This window comes from Megalobrama amblycephala, linkage group LG20, assembly GCF_018812025.1.
Source record: "Megalobrama amblycephala isolate DHTTF-2021 linkage group LG20, ASM1881202v1, whole genome shotgun sequence".
Taxonomy (NCBI): Eukaryota; Metazoa; Chordata; class Actinopteri; order Cypriniformes; family Xenocyprididae; genus Megalobrama; species Megalobrama amblycephala.
The window spans coordinates 6774986-6791163 of NC_063063.1; the positions used below are offsets into that span (position 1 = coordinate 6774986).

The 16178-nt window shown below is 36.3% G+C and overlaps 2 protein-coding genes across 7 annotated transcripts in view; both read right to left on the reverse strand.

Annotated features, from left to right (window-relative positions):
- LOC125255079 (ankyrin-3-like) overlaps positions 1-6305 on the reverse strand; it is a 36160-nt gene extending 29855 nt beyond the window's left edge. For all 6 annotated transcript variants that reach the window (XM_048170036.1, XM_048170032.1, XM_048170035.1 and 3 more), the window contains exons 1-2: positions 6199-6305; positions 3022-3245 (exon numbers count right to left, since the gene is read on the reverse strand). In XM_048170036.1, the coding sequence (XP_048025993.1) occupies positions 3022-3186 (165 nt within the window). In that variant the 5' untranslated portion in view covers positions 3187-3245; positions 6199-6305. The remainder of the gene's footprint in view (positions 1-3021; positions 3246-6198) is intronic.
- Positions 6306-6326: 21 nt separating this feature from the next.
- LOC125255081 (ankyrin-3-like) overlaps positions 6327-16178 on the reverse strand; it is a 166327-nt gene continuing 156475 nt past the window's right edge. Inside the window, exons 25-27 of the mRNA XM_048170037.1 lie at positions 13768-13891; positions 8083-8185; positions 6327-6801 (exon numbers count right to left, since the gene is read on the reverse strand). Coding sequence (XP_048025994.1) covers positions 6751-6801; positions 8083-8185; positions 13768-13891 — 278 coding nt within the window. The 3' untranslated portion in view covers positions 6327-6750. The remainder of the gene's footprint in view (positions 6802-8082; positions 8186-13767; positions 13892-16178) is intronic.

Consider the following 16178-nt stretch of genomic DNA (forward strand, 5'->3'; position numbering starts at 1 on the left):
GTTCCAAGTACAGCGGCTTGTTCCAAAACTAGTGAGCTTTCTTACATCTACTATGCATCCAAAATTAAATAAATGAATTAGTTGGAACACTCATAGGCAACAACTCATACAAATAGCACATAGGAGACTTGACTAAGAGTTGATTTCAGTAGAGTTTGCCTTTAGCCTGCTTCAAGGCTAACAGTGTTTTACTCCAATAAACACAAATACATAAACACACTAATACTGGTTATAATAGTACATTTCAATTAGATTAGACTGTTTTTATCGATTCTTTCAATACTGAATGAATCTAGCTTAGTCTGCAATCTCACAGTGTATTATAGGACTGCATTTTTCATAAAGAACAACATATTTTGGCCAAAAAGTAGAAATTTAAAAAGGCAGCAAAGTCACGTTGCATCTGGAACATGCCTATGACACCTTAAGGTAAGACACTACAGGAAAAACCATAGTTTTTTATGCACTGGTCAATTTTTAGATATTGGGCTATTTTCCTTCCACAACATCAACTCTGTTTATCTCTCTGCACTGGCTACCAGCTGCGGCTTGCATCAAGTTCAAGACATTGATGCTTGCATATATATCAGGCATGGGCGCTGTACCCTCCACCTGCTCTTACAAGTCTTCATCCCCTTTCACTATTCCTTAAAGGTGCCCTAGAACTTCTTTTTAAAAGATGTAATATAAGTCTAAGGTGTCCCCTGAATGTGTCTGTGAAGTTTCAGCTCAAAATACCCCATAGATTTTTTTTATTCATTTTTTTTAACTGCCTATTTTGGGGCATCATTAACTATGCACCGATATATAGGTTGCGGCCCCTTTAATTCTCGTTCTCCCCCGCCCCCGGAGCTCGCGCTTGCTTTGAACAGCATAAACACAGTTTACACAGCTAATATAACCCTCAAAATGGATCTTTACAAGATGTTCGTCATGCATGCTGCTTGCATACATCGGATCATGTAAGTATAGTGTTTATTTGGATGTATTACATTTGATTCTGAATGAGTTTGAGGCTGTGCTCCGTGGCTAATGCTAACATTACACACTGTTGGAGAGATTTATAAAGAATGAAGTTGTGTTTAGGCATTATACAGACTGCAAGTGTTTAAAAATTAAAATAGCGACAGCTCTCTTGTCTCTGTGAATACAGTAATAAACGATGGTAACTTTAACCTCATTTAACAGTACATTAGCAACATGCTAACGAAACATTTAGAAAGACAATTCACAAATATCACTAAAAATATCATGTAATCATGGATCATGTCAGTTATTATTGCTCCATCTGCCATTTTTCACTATTGTTCTTGCTTGCTTACCTAGTCTGATGATTCAGCTGTGCACATCCAGATGTTTTGCCTTTGTCTAATGGCTTGATCATAAGCTGGCATATGCAAATATTGGGGGCGTACACCCCGACTGTTACATAACAGTCGGTGTTATGTTGAGATTTGCCTGTTCTTCGGAAGGTCTTTTAAACAAATTTATATAAGATTTATATAAGGAGGAGGAAACAATTGAGTTTGAAACTCAGTGTATGTCTTTTCCATGTACTGAACTCTTGTTATTCAACTATGCCAATATAAATTTAATATTTAATTCTAGGGCACCTTTAATCACTCCCTGTTCTAGCTTGTAGTATTCTACATGATGTCTGAAACATTGTATTACCTGCACTTCTCGTATTTAAATGTAAATGTTATGTCTTCTTTCAGACTAGTGGAAAGAAAACACTTTTATCTATTACACTTTTATCTATTTGTGTCTGTAGATTTCAATTACAATACATATTTTTTTAAAGGGGACCTATAATGTCCCTTTCAAAAGATGGTGTCTCCAGAATGTGTCTGAAGTTTCAGCTCAAAATACCCCACAGATCATTTATTATAACTTGTCAAATTTGCCCCTATTTGGGTGTGAACAAAAACACCCTTTTTGTGTGTGTCCCTTTAAATGCAAATGAGTTGCTGCTCCCCGCTGCTTTCCAGAAAAGGGTGGAGCTTTAACAGCTCGCACTTCGCTTACTCAAAAATAACTCGCCCCCTTTGTTGCGTGTTCCTGGGGGCAGGGTTTATGTAAATTTTTGGGGTTTGTGATATCACCAACCCGGGAAGAAGCTTGTTGTAGTCCCTACCAGCTGTTTGTTGTAGTCCTTAAAAAGCGATTTCTGTAAAAAAAAAAAATATCTCCCTTTGCATTGAACTTTGAGCGTCATAACTTTGCAGATGTTGTTTATGCTCAAACAGCAACATTACACACTAACTAAAGTTAAAAAAGTGAAATCATAATCAAGAACCCCTTTAAAGGATGTTTTCTCAAAATGATTTTTTTCTCATGCTCTGAGCCAGAAATCTCAACTTCAGCAGCATCTACATTCTGAAGGTTTTTACAGAGTGCTGTTCATATATCATTCACCTGATTTATATAACATTTTATTTCTAAAAATATTTTTCCTGGCTGTTGAAAGTATTGTCTGATTTATGGAATGATAAAAAGAGATACTCAAAACAATTAACTCTAACATGTCAACAAAATGAAATCACATTTGCATATTTAAAAATAACATTTCTGAAAACTGAAACATATAAAACAGTTTTAATTTACTGTGATAACATTATTTACAAATTTTACTTTATTCTCCTGTGGTGTCTTGCCCTAACATGCCATCAATGTAGGCAGCTCACCAGGTTCTGGAACAGAGCCAATGTGTGTCTTATTAAAACACTTATTACTAAAATGGTGGAGCTCTTTCAGCAGTCCTCAAGATATTTACTAGGAAAATTTGACGACCTGCATGATGCCATTGTAGGAAATAGAGTAAAGGAAAGGGTAAAGTCAAGGTACATCTCTGAATCAGTGTCAAGAACCAGGGCTTTGGCATGACAACAATGGTGGGCAAAGCCGCTCTGTGTCACTGCTGAAACACTTCACCGACACGCACTACCAAACACAGAAGATGGTTTCCATGGAAATGATAAGGAAAAGCTGGAGTAAAATGAGCAGGAAGGTAAAACCTACCCCAGAAACTGAGCCCCCGCGGGGCCCACCTCCACCAGCCTGCTCGCCAGCCCTTCTCCCTCCACCATAGGTGGCAGGGATGCCAGCTTGTGTCTTTTGACCAACGGCATGTGATACGTGTTGGCGCAGTGCACTTGCGGGGCGGGATGATGATGCGCATGCCATTGTGGCGACTTCCTCGCATGGAACCGCCGCGGGCGTCCACCATGAAGCTCACCAAAAACCTGCAGGAGGAAACGATCCGATAAGAAACGATAAAGAGAGACTCAGCAGAGTTGAGTTGTCCCATGCTGTGATAAAAACACACACGCAAACAAATTTCAGAGAGAAGATCATAGACGAGGAAGTGATCTGTGATCATTCCATGCACCTGGTGAAAAGTTAGTGAGGTAGAGAATGTTGGTAGGATATTTAAACATTGTAGTAACAAAGACAGTTACAATTAGTTTACTGTAAAAGATCAGAATTCAACCAAACTGTTAAGGTGTCACAATCTATATTATTAAGATCTGTCTCTAGCCAGTTGTTGCTATACTGAAATCACAAAAAATAACACTGAATGAAATCATTTAACATCATAGTATAGATTAAAAGAAAAATAATTAAATGTACACATGTACAGTGAGTCTTAAGGATCATTTGGCTTATGAAGATTTTATCAAATAGTAAAAATTCTGATATCAGCCTAAGCTGTGTTAGAGATAGTAGATCATAGAGACCATTGGTGCCAATAGTTATGCAATCTACATAGGCTTGTAGGCTGGATGTATCCTACAAAACCTGTCAAGAATATGTCCTGGTCATTGTTCATCCAAATCTTAAGAAACTAATAATAAATTATATTTTCCAAATGCAAAACCTATTTTTAGAACCAAGAAGTTGAGTTGAGAACAGCAATGACAAACACAGGGAAGAAAAACTGTGATCACATGATCAACTGTCACCTGTTGTCGTACTGAAAGAGTGAGGGAGAAACGCTGCAAAGAAACAAGTGAAAATATGGAACAGGGCAAAAAAATCATAAGAGCTTCAATATTAGCACAAACACTAAAACATTCCTTTATTGAGGTCTCCATTAATATATAATACATGGAAGATCAGGAAGGTATCTGGGAATATTGAGGTCATTAAAGAATAAACAAAAATGAGATCATTTGAGCGGTGCTTGCCCATTTAAATCTCAACATCAAGTAGTATGGGTAGTTGCTAGGGTGTGCTGGACGGTTTCTAGGTAGTTGTTTACCGGTCCAATTCTGGTCCCTAGAAATGGATCCCTCATTCGAAGTAAGTACACACAAAAAGCTGTCCCTGGGGCAGGTACTAATATGTTCAAGGCATGGGTATACTTCATTTATCGAGTTCCACAGTCGTTTCCGCACAGGATTCAAAGTGTACCCAACTCTGGATGAGCATGGATGGATGAGTTCGACACACGCGCAGTACAATTGCTTTTTACTCTACCAGGCATCAGAGGGCAGCACTGAGTCGTGTCATTTACAGGACATTTCCTCAGAAGGACAGAAAAAGAAAAGTAGCGGATCCACCATTTACAACAAGAACCAAATCAAAAATGCTGGAGAAGGATATGCCGCTTTGTATCGCTCTTTCCGCACTTTTCTTTGATTAATGCACAGTAGGCCTACATCACAACTGTGTGTATTGCTACCTAGTGGACTTTTCTGTCTCAACATTCACCTTGCCCATGTGCTATTGTACGTGAACCGTCCGCACGGACAGGGCTGCGCGTAGGCCAACCCGGGAGTTAGTTCCCTGGATCGAAAGCCTATGCATTTTTCCCATAGACTTTTAGAAAATCGCAAAAAATAAGCTCTGTGTTTAACAAAGGGTTATGACACTTACACGTTTTGTCTATCAAGATAATCTTTACAAGTTAACACAACATTTATACATTTTGAAGCCTAAATAAAGCCGCCAGATATAAAATGCTAACGGTAGGCTACAGCACACCATGGTCGCGGATCAATGTCACCACCACCAAGCTTCCTCAAACTTTATTTAAAAAACAACTTTATTTAAAAATATGCTCGCTGATTATGATCTGCGCCATGTATGAATACTTATCCACTTTTTCATGAGAAACGCTGTCCTAATGTCCTGTTTGTCATGATGACGTCTAAAGTCCCGGCCAAAGGAAGTAGTCTCTTTTAGCAATTTTTTAGCAACCGCCGTTTTTAAGACCCAATAAAGGTTTAAAAAAATCACAAGCGGGTTATAACTGGTGTGTTTTATGTCATAGATCAAAACGTGAAAATATTTAGAGGCCACAGACCTTATTTCAGGTGATTTAGCAAAAACCCATTCAAAAAACCCATTGACTTTAGAGCGATGGAACCGGAAGTCCTAAAATGCTAACACGCTTCCGGGTTTTGCCTACAAAAACACGTCATCCCTGAGGTACTCTATGGAAGGAAGCGGCATAGCGTTGTCCATCTTTTTTTACAGTCTATGGGGCTGCGTTTAACTCCACTTTGAGACATACACTCATAACTTCCCCTTGGGGCAATCCCCGCCGCCATTTTAAGGTGTGTTAAGGTTTGTCAAGTGGACAAGGGATTATATGGACAGACCCTCGACCCCTCGATTTTGACAGAGGGAGCGAGTCTACTCATATGGACAATTCAAGCAGATCCATAGACCATGACGCAACATGAGATTGTGTTACAACAGCAACTCACAATGCTTGCGCTTAATTTAGCCACAAGTGATCGAGAGCTTAGGACGTTCCATTTCAACCCACTGCAAGGTTACCGCCAGTAGTGGGCACTCTTAACATAAGCAATGACGTACATCCGAGTGAATGAGACAGAGGGGAGTTAGAAAGGGAAGGGCATATAAAAGTGGACCCTCCTGACGAAAATTACATCACACGGACAGTGCACGCACCTTCACCGAATTCGGACAGCTGAAGTATATTTTGGGCTATAGGCAAAAATGAGTTACGAAGGTGTACCAAAGGGTACCGGCCCAGTGACAGCTTTGTACGTTTTTCTTCTGAGAATATGTGTAGAATTTTTTGGTTTCTCATCCACCAAAAATCGAAGTAACAGAATACTTCTTTATTCTCATAAATGGGGTATCATTCACACTGAAGTTCAATACTAATGGTTTGTTCATATAACTAACCCTAAGTGTAAGAATTGGTGATGCTGGCCTTACCCTGAATGGACGGGGCTGGAGACCAGGTTCACGTTGTCCAGAGTGTCCGGTGTCCAGCTATAGCGTCTCATTGACTCTGTGTTGTAATCTTTTGCTAAAGCCAGGTGCTGAAACACAAAACAAGCTGTTCAGAACTGAACAAACTACTCATATTTCCATTCACTGCGGTTCTGTGGTGAACCTTGGCTTTCACAATACTCTTGACTGAGGCTCTGCTCTCTGCAATTAACAACTCAACCGCACAATTATCGCCTCATCTTGTGGTTTATGATGACAATGACAATCAACAAAACAACATGCAGGAGAATTATTTAAAAGAGGTAGAAGATAATGGAAGAAAATCCCTGATGCAAGATCAAAACAGCCAAAACTATGTGAGAAGCTAAGCTATAAAAATACAACTGATATCGAAAGGGATGCGAACCCAGGAAGAATCTGGCCTGAAGAGCAGAACATAAAAGAACAACAACAAATGCATCTTGCGGAGCAAAGCTCATGTTTGCCTGCATTGGTTTATGGAATAAGAAACAATGCAGAATTCCTCAATGCATTTTATACCTTATAATGAGAGTCAACAAGGGTGGGTATGTTTCTACAGACCCCCTGAAGCATTTGAAGAGAAGAGACAGATTCTGAATCACTCCAAATGCACTGATCAACAGTGACAGACAAAATGTTTTGAAGAGCATTTCCCTGACTACTTATAAAATGGAATTTTTCACTTTTTCAAATTTTGATTGTATTCATTTCTACAATGAAATCTTTCTTTTTTTGGCACACCTCTCAATCCTATATTTACAAACTTGGGTATATTTCTGGCCTTTGATGTGCTATGTTCTTTATGTACTATATGTACTTTAATAAACTTCATAGAAATCACATATGGACTTACATTGTTAAAATGTTCATCACTTCAAAAAATATAACATAGTTTGATGTAGGTTAAGGTGAGATGTAGGCTAAGATGAACAAAAGTCTTACGGGCTTATAAGGGTTAACTGACCCTTTAAGTATAAGTGAATATAATGTCAAGTTTTACTTTAAAGTATATTTTTAATCATTATGTTTTAATCTTTTGTCATGCCATACATGTGCTTTAATATGTTAGTCAACACATCAAAATAAATGTAAAAAGTTTAAAAGTACTTTAAAGTACTTGATTATAATTTTAACTGTAGTGTCTTATTTGATATTACATTTTTAAATGAACAAAATTGTAACTTCATCATTACAAATGTGTAATTAGAAACATATTTAAATACATGACATACAAGTCTCAATACAAATGACATTAAAGTATATTTTAGTGCACCATAAATGCTTATCATTACATTCAGCAGTACACTTTAACCATATTTCAAAAACGTAATTATGAAATTACATATAAGGATGTACTTGCGTCCTACTTAAGTGAGTCCAAAAAATCACTCTTAAGTTGTAAATATCATGCAATTAAGTGTCCATAAAGATTACATTCAGCTTGCATTCTTTTAAAGTATAATATTTCTAAAAGTACTATTTTTGAAGTAACATTAAGTATGGCAACACAACGATGGTATCAGATGGTAATATCTTGGTGTTTTGCTATATACAATGGTACTGAGCAATTACCATTTCATGGCCTTAACATGGTACTTTAAAAATACCATGGCACTTTCGCTCTTTTTCTTAGCACAGAAATTGTATTTTCTCAAAAAAATTAGTATCTAGTTTAGAGTCAAGTTTGCTGAGCTTATATGAAGAAGAAAACATTATGGTCCAGGTGCTTTTAATTGTTCAAATTCACAAATTATGAACTTCGATCATGAACACATGATATAAAGACTCAACTGACAGCAAAAGGGCAACACAGAATCTGAGAACTCAAGGAGAAAGAGGACGTACCGTGTCCTTGTTTGGCGCCAGGATCTCTTCGATCATCATGCTGTCACGGGCGAAGGAGCTCCGGTTGAGTGTGTTGGACCTATCCGAACTGAAGGAGCGCAGGCTGTTGGCATTTACATTAATACCATACAGTGCGGGGGAGTGACAGTGAAATACACACAAAACACACACACACACAGACACACAAACACAAACACAAAACAAAAACACTCATTATTGGATGCAACTTCCAGGGAAATTGATGCACAATAGCCAAAACATGATTTAGACATTGAGAGAAAACAGGAATAAAGTTGTCTACAGATGAATTCACAAATGTGCAGCATCTTAAATGATACGCTGGTGAATATTTGTAATGATTTGGAATGACTTAATGAATGAGACACTAAGTCAGCTTTTAAACGTTAATCCATTGATCCTTCTCTAAACCCAACTTTAAAATGTTACTGACCAATCCTTCCACAGCCGTTGCCACATACTGCAATCTGACTGCTATCCGACAAACTTTTGCTGTTTTATAATGTAAATATAAGAAGGTTCTGCATGTTTGGATAGTTTGGAAAGTACGCAAAATGTTATTGCCAAAAAACTTATAATAGTTGGGAGAAAATAAACATGGTACTTTTTTCCTTTACAAATCTTTAAATACATCTTGAAAAGTTGATGCTGTGAATTAAACTGCCCTCATTCCCAAATCAACAGACAAAACATCAGTAAGAACACCTACATTTGCTCCAAAGTAAATGAAATACTTCATATCATTTCTAATATTATTTAATATATGCATTGATTCATGTCACTGTGGTGTCAATACTAAGAATGCACAGATATTTAAAATTCCAGCCAATTCAATAAATTCATCATTTTAATAATAAGTTGATAATGTTATGACTGATAATCTAAATTGCTGGTATTCTTTTGGAGTAGAAAAACATTAAACACTTTAAAAATATTTATTTTTAGCCATCAACATTATAAAGTACATATAAATGGATATTCTTTTTGAGATTTGCTAAAAGCTAAAATTTAAAAAGTGTTACTAACCAATTCCTTTCAATTTAAAATAAAGAAATTATTAGTTTTTTAAAAGGCAACTTTGACTTTTAGCATTAGATGATGGCAACAGTAATCTAAATATAAAAATACAGGAAAATGAGAACAATTAAATATGCAATACCAACAAAATATATCCAAAATCTGCCAAATGTGCGATAAATAAATAGAAAAAACACTACAAAATTTTTGATTTCTTTGAAGTATGGCAGATTAAGCACATGTAAGAATAATATCCAATCAATTTTCATTGCTCTTTAAGTACATTTTACTAAAAACCACCCATAATTTATATTTTTTTTAAAAACCACTTATAATCTTTATGCTATATCCAGTAAAATTGTTCAGAAAGTAACTAGCAAATGGACAATTATATGAAACTATACTGGAGTTAAAACAAATCTGGAAGTTGGTTATTGTATCGTTCTTGACTTTAGCCTTCGTTTCTATTTACAGTAAGGCCAGGTGCATTAATGCAGACTGAGCTAACACGCACATGCTATTTCCTAAGTCTGTGCCCAATCAGAAATCAATATGCCGTGGAGGTTCTCATATTCGGAAATCTGGCACTGCCTGGCTACCAGAGGAGAATCGGTTTCTTGTGAACATGTACTGCGGTCATTGAATTTGCTGATTTAAATGGATGAAATTTGATTCAGCTGATGAGGCTTTTCATGCATCCCTGGAAGCTACATTGTGAAACTATTTGGTACAGAAACTGGACTCAAAGGGACAAAAACTGAAATGTTTACGACAGTCAAACCTGAGAAAAAAAAATTGACAAATCAGGTTCACACACCAAACTGTCAACATAAACCTAAAATTGAAAACCATGAAAACGAATTGAAACCATATTCCACGGACAACAAGAATGTGTATTCTTCATCAAATAAAAAACAATGTACAAAGCACAGTACACAACAATGGTTTCAGAATGACTCGGGATAAGGGGTTGAAAGTGTCGGAAGCATCATGCCCTCTTACCTGACTTTAGGACTATGGTGAGAGTTTGGAATGGAAGAGGAAGAACAGAGGAAATTGAAGGCAACAAATCAGAAATGCAGCGGTTGAATGAGACAGGCTCTCATGTCTGGTGCTGCATTGTGTTGTACTCTCACACACACTAATTACCTGAGGATTTCACACCTCTTTTACTTTTTAATCCTTTAGGTTGTGATCTTAGGCATATATAAAGAAAAGAACAAAGATAGAATACCCTAAACACTATAGACGTCATAATGAGGTATGCCTATATCTCAAGCAATTCTCTGTATGGCAACTGGAGAGATGGCATCACTAATAATGATCAAGATTTGGAGCTCCACTTTCCCAACACTTGTGCCTGAGCATTCAACCTTTATGATCAGAATTAGGGATGCACTGATATGAAAATTTTGGTCGATACCGATAACCGATAATTGTTTATATTTGAAAGCCGATAACCGATATATTGGCCGATAAATCTAAATCAAAATTTTTATAGAATTTTTGAGAACCTGATTACAAAAACAAAAGTCTCACCATTAAAAGCCATGTTCCACACAAAATTAATAATGTTCTCATTATAATATTATGTAGCCTATATGACAAACTTGCGCTGTACTTAACTGTATTTTCCTTTTTGAAGCGATTTCAATCATATTTCATGCAATTCAAAACCATCATGGCAAACAGTGCATATCTGAAGTGTCTCAGCTGAAGAAAACAATCCATTATTTATCGGCTTTTACATATCGGCCAAATTTTCTTATTTGACATATATCGGCTGATACCGATATGGAGGCCGATATATTGTGCATCCCTAATCATAATGTTTATAGTGTTGCTATAGTGATAGGATGATAATTACTTTCTTGTTATGGCCAATAACCAATTAATAGCTAATAAATCAATAGATGCCATAATGAATACTACTTATATAAAAACAGATAATTACTAAAAAAAAAACTACAACAAGTGATTTTATTAACTTAAATATATCTTAAATAGATGCTGAATAATAAAAGTAAAATACAAGGAAAAGTAAATTAAAAAATGTAAAAAAATTAAAATGGGAGAAAAAAATTAACTATGGAATATTGGGCAATAAATATCCTATACTGGACAACACTGATACGTTAAAAATAATCGCTGTTGAAAACCAATACGATGCATAAATGTGTGGTATGACCCCTTTAAAGGATAAACCAAAAAGAGTCACACGGCATGAAACAGATGACATCCAAACCCTGCATTTCTAGCACATGATTCTTGTTTTCACTGAGACATCATTTGTTTTCAAAAGATAAAATACGCTTTTATATCATAACGTCAAGTCATTAGATAAAAAGTGACCTCTCTGTGACAAATGCTTAGGGCTGTTATTGAACATGATCATAATTTCCTGTTATGAAAGCTTGTCTGTAGTTTGAAATCTCACTCAACCCTTTCGATTATTGAGTGCTGTCAAACTTGTGTTTGTTGGAGGGAAAATCCCCTGAAGCAAGTTACATGTAGGTTAAACATTAGCTATGGCCTTCTCACTCAACAGCACAGACTACTGAATCAAAAGATGACAGCAGGCGGCCAACACACAATGCAAATAAAGAGTCTACAGCTTTCAGATAAGACAGGAATAAGGAAATAACATCTGGTTCTGCAGCCATGAATAGTCTCCATTCACCATAAAGCCAGCTCATTTAGATTATAGTTACGCTGAGTTTAAGTGAATGTTCTTCAAAACACTTAATTTTGTGTTTTACAGAGAAAAACAAAGTGATAAGGGTTTGGAACAACATGAGGATAAGTACAATTTGGGTGTCCCTTTAAATGGCTTAATGTCTTCTCTTATCTTGTGTGGTCTGTTAACCTGGAACGACAGCCTACATGTTGTGAACCTCTTATGTTTACCAATTCTAAACTATATTAACAGAAATTAGTACTGATTCCAATAAAACTTACAGCATGCTAGGTTCAGATATAACAGTATGATCCAAACTTGTGGGATTTGAACCTATAACCTTTCACACTCAAATAAATAAATAAATAAATTGGCCTAAATTTAAGATTTATGTATTTGAATTGCATATAAATTTCCATTACACAGTTTTAACATAAATAAACTAATAAACTTAATGGGTTTCATATTTGTCAGTCATACAGGTAAGATTTCCAAAATCATCAAGGCATAATATATCATTAACTATTTGCATTTATTTGCATTAATTTAAATAATCATATTTTCAAAATGCAGTTATTTAGATTACTTAGAATCAACATATTCACCGTGAAAACAATTTAAAATTTATTCAATTAAAAGGTCTGAACATGGTTAAAATATGGCTAGCTGTGGAAGAAACAATATTCAGTTAGTTAAAATGCATAAAATTGAAACAAATTGGATTATTTGATGATACAAATAAATATATAAATATATTCCTCCTGGTTATTGTGTATTTAAAAAAAACATTCAATGTCTTTTCACACGTTGCTAAACCCTGGGTTATCGTTGTTCTAAACCCCACTTTTAACCCCGGGTAAAGGAATGTTTTACACTTGTAATTTAGAAGCGGAGTTAGCACCGCTTTTGTGGTGTTAACCCCGCATGTTACCCCCCAAAATTGTACAGTGTGAAACGATGCAGTGTTAGAATGTTAAGATTTGATGCTTAGCAACCAACAGCCAATCGTGTGCCTCATGTTCATGTGCTTTGGACAGTCATGTAAACACTGCATGTTATATATGAAATGTGACAACTGGAATGAAGAAGAGTCTCATTCTTTCCTTTATAGACCGATAAACTTAAAGGATACTTTCATATGAAAATTACCCAAAGCTTTACCCTCAAGCCATCCTAGGTGTATAGCGCCTTCCCTATTCAACTTACGGAAAAAACTTAATTGACGCAATGCCAGTTTACGCTTTCTTCGTAAGTTGAATACGGAAGGTGGTCTGGCGAAAGCTACATGTTTTACTTAATAACTTCGCTTCAGAAGGCCTTTATTAACCCTCCAGAGCCGTGTGGAGTACGTTTATAATAGATGGCTGTAGATGGAAGCACTTTTGTCATCTTCATACTCGTGACCCCTGCTCACTGCCATTATAAAGCTCGGATGCTTCAGGATATTTATTAATATTTCTCCAATTGTGTTCATCAGAAGGAAGAAAGTCATATACACCTAGGATGGCTTGAGGGTGAGTAAAGCATGGGGTAATTTTCATTTGAAAGTGAACTAATCCTTTAATAGTACAGTCAACAATATATAATATAAGGGTGAAACCTGGATAAATTATGAGCAATGTGAAATGTGAAGCAACATTTACTAGTGTGAAAAGCCCTTCAGTTTATTATTACTATTATAGAAATCTTATCTGTTTCTTACCTGTTTCATTTATGTATGTCTGACAAATATGCATCGCATTAAGTTTATTAGTTTGCTTATGTTAAAACTGTGTAATCCAAGTGGATGGAAATTTGCAATTCAAACACATAAATCTTAAATTTAGGCCTAAATATTTTTTGGAGTGCAGTAAGACCTACAGCTTTCCACTGTGTATGTCTTGCTGAAAACAGTAACATATGAAGTGTAATTTTGATAATAATGTAAAAAGCTGTTTAGAAAGCAAGTTCTGCATGCGATGAGCGTACGTTACCTGGCCGTGCGGGCTCCAACACTGAATCCCACGTATCCCTCTTGCGGGAGAGAGTCGTCTCCGAGCTCGCGCAGGTCTTGCGGTCCCAGGTACTTGTCCGTTTCTCCTGTCATCGCTTCCTCACCTATCAGCAAAAAAAAAAAAAAAAAAAAAGAATTACCACACCTATCTGAAAAAAGAGACCCTTTACAGCAACACTGACCCTTTAAAGTCAACATGAATGGCATTCAAAACCCATTTTCCAATTTTCCTTTGGAAATAATGTGAACTGATGAATCATAGGCAATAAGACCAGGATCAAAGTGAATAGGGAAGATTTTGATTTCATGTTGGCGTTAAGAATGAATGGCTGGTTCAGACCAAAATGCCCCCCACGATCCCACAACAATCACTGGCACACTTCCCAAACTCTTAAATAGCTGCAGATTCATGCAATCTTTGTTTAGATTATATTATTATAAGTCTGGAAATGTAAGCAAGCCATTTAGAGAACATCAATACCATATGTTCCAACTAGCTCATGGTGACCATAAATCTGTTTTTAATATGCATCTATGACAAGATAGATTCAAACAATGCAGTTAATGGACACTACAGCAGAGCAGCAGTGAAGTGGGTCACAGAAAAAGCTACAGCTAATGCATAGATGAGAGAGGAAGACCAGAATGCAGAGAGAGGAAGAGGAAGGCTACAGTCACACTGCAAGAACAAGCACCCAATTACGATTTCCTGATTTTTGGGAACGATGTTCAAATGACCTACATTTGGCTCATATCAGACACTAATGACACTAAACAAATTTAATAAATACTTCTACTACTACTACTACTACAACTATATATATATATATATATATATATATATATATATATATATATATATATACATATTCATAACAAATAATGTTTTCTATGTTTATGGATAACACTTCTAATGCAACTAATACATTACTTTATGTAATGATAGCTATAAATAGTTTTTAACAAGTAACATTTCAATACAATATGCAAATAAATGTATTAAACAGATGACCAATCATAATTCAGTATACAAATAGTTAATGTCAAAAGTTCAAATCTTTTGTACACTGAACATAGCAAAACTGGCACAATGTGTAATTCTAAATTTCTTTAAAAATGAAGGCCGGAGAAGTTAAAAATAATGGAAAAATAGTGGAGCAATATCAGAAAGAAAGTTTCTCAGAGAAAAATTGCAAAGAGTTTGAAGTTATCATCATCTACAGTGCATAATATCATCCAAAGATTTCAGAGAATCTGGAACAATCTCTGTGCGTAAGGGATCAAGGCCGGAAAACCATACTGGATGCCCTGAGATCTTCGGGCCCTTAGACGGCACTGCATCACATACAGGAATGCTACTGTAATGGAAATCACAACATGGGCTCAGGAATACTTCCAGAAAACATTCTCAGTGAACACAATCCACCGTGCCATTCGCCGTTGCCGGCTAAAACTCTATAGGTCGAAAAAGAAGCCATATCTAAACATGATCCAGAAAGCGCAGGCGTTTTCTCTGGGCCAAGGCTCATTTAAAATGGACTGTGGCAAAGTGGAAAGCTGTCCTGTGGTCGGACGAATCAAAATTTGAAGTTCTTTTTGGAAAACTGGGACACCATGTCATCCGGACTAAAGAGGACAAGGACAACCCAAGTTGTTATCAGTGCTCAGTTCAGAAGCCTGCATCTCTGATGGTATGGGGTTGCATGAGTGCGTGTGGCATGGGCAAGCTTACACATCTGGAAAGGCACCATCAATGCCGAAAGGTATATCCAAGTTCTAGAACAACATATGCTCCCATCCAGATGTTCGTCTCTTTCAGGGAAGACCTTGCATTTTCCAACATGACAATGCCAGGCCACATACTGCATCAATTACAACATCATGGCTGTGTAGAAGAAGGATCCGGGTACTGAAATGGCCAGCCTGCAGTCCAGATCTTTCACCCATAGAAAACATTTGGCGCATCATAAAGAGGAAGATGCGACAAAGAAGACCTAAGATAGTTGAGCAACTAGAAGCCTGTATTAGACAAGAATGGGACAACATTCCTGTTCCTAAACTTGAGCAACTTGTCTCCTCAGTCCCCAGACGTTTGCAGACTGTTATAAAAAAAAAGAGGGGATGCTACACAGTGGTAAACATGGCCTTGTCCCAACTTTTTTGAGATGTGTTGATGCCATGAAATTTAAAATCAACTTATTTTTAATTAAAGTTAAAATGATACATTTTCTCAGTTTAAACATTTGATATATCATATATGTTGTAATCTGAATAAAATATTGAAATTTGAAACTTCAACATCATTGCATTCTGTTTTTATTCACAATTTGTACAGTTTCCCAACTTTTTTGGAATTCGGGTTTGTAAGTAACCTGCAATTGTTATCCAGTT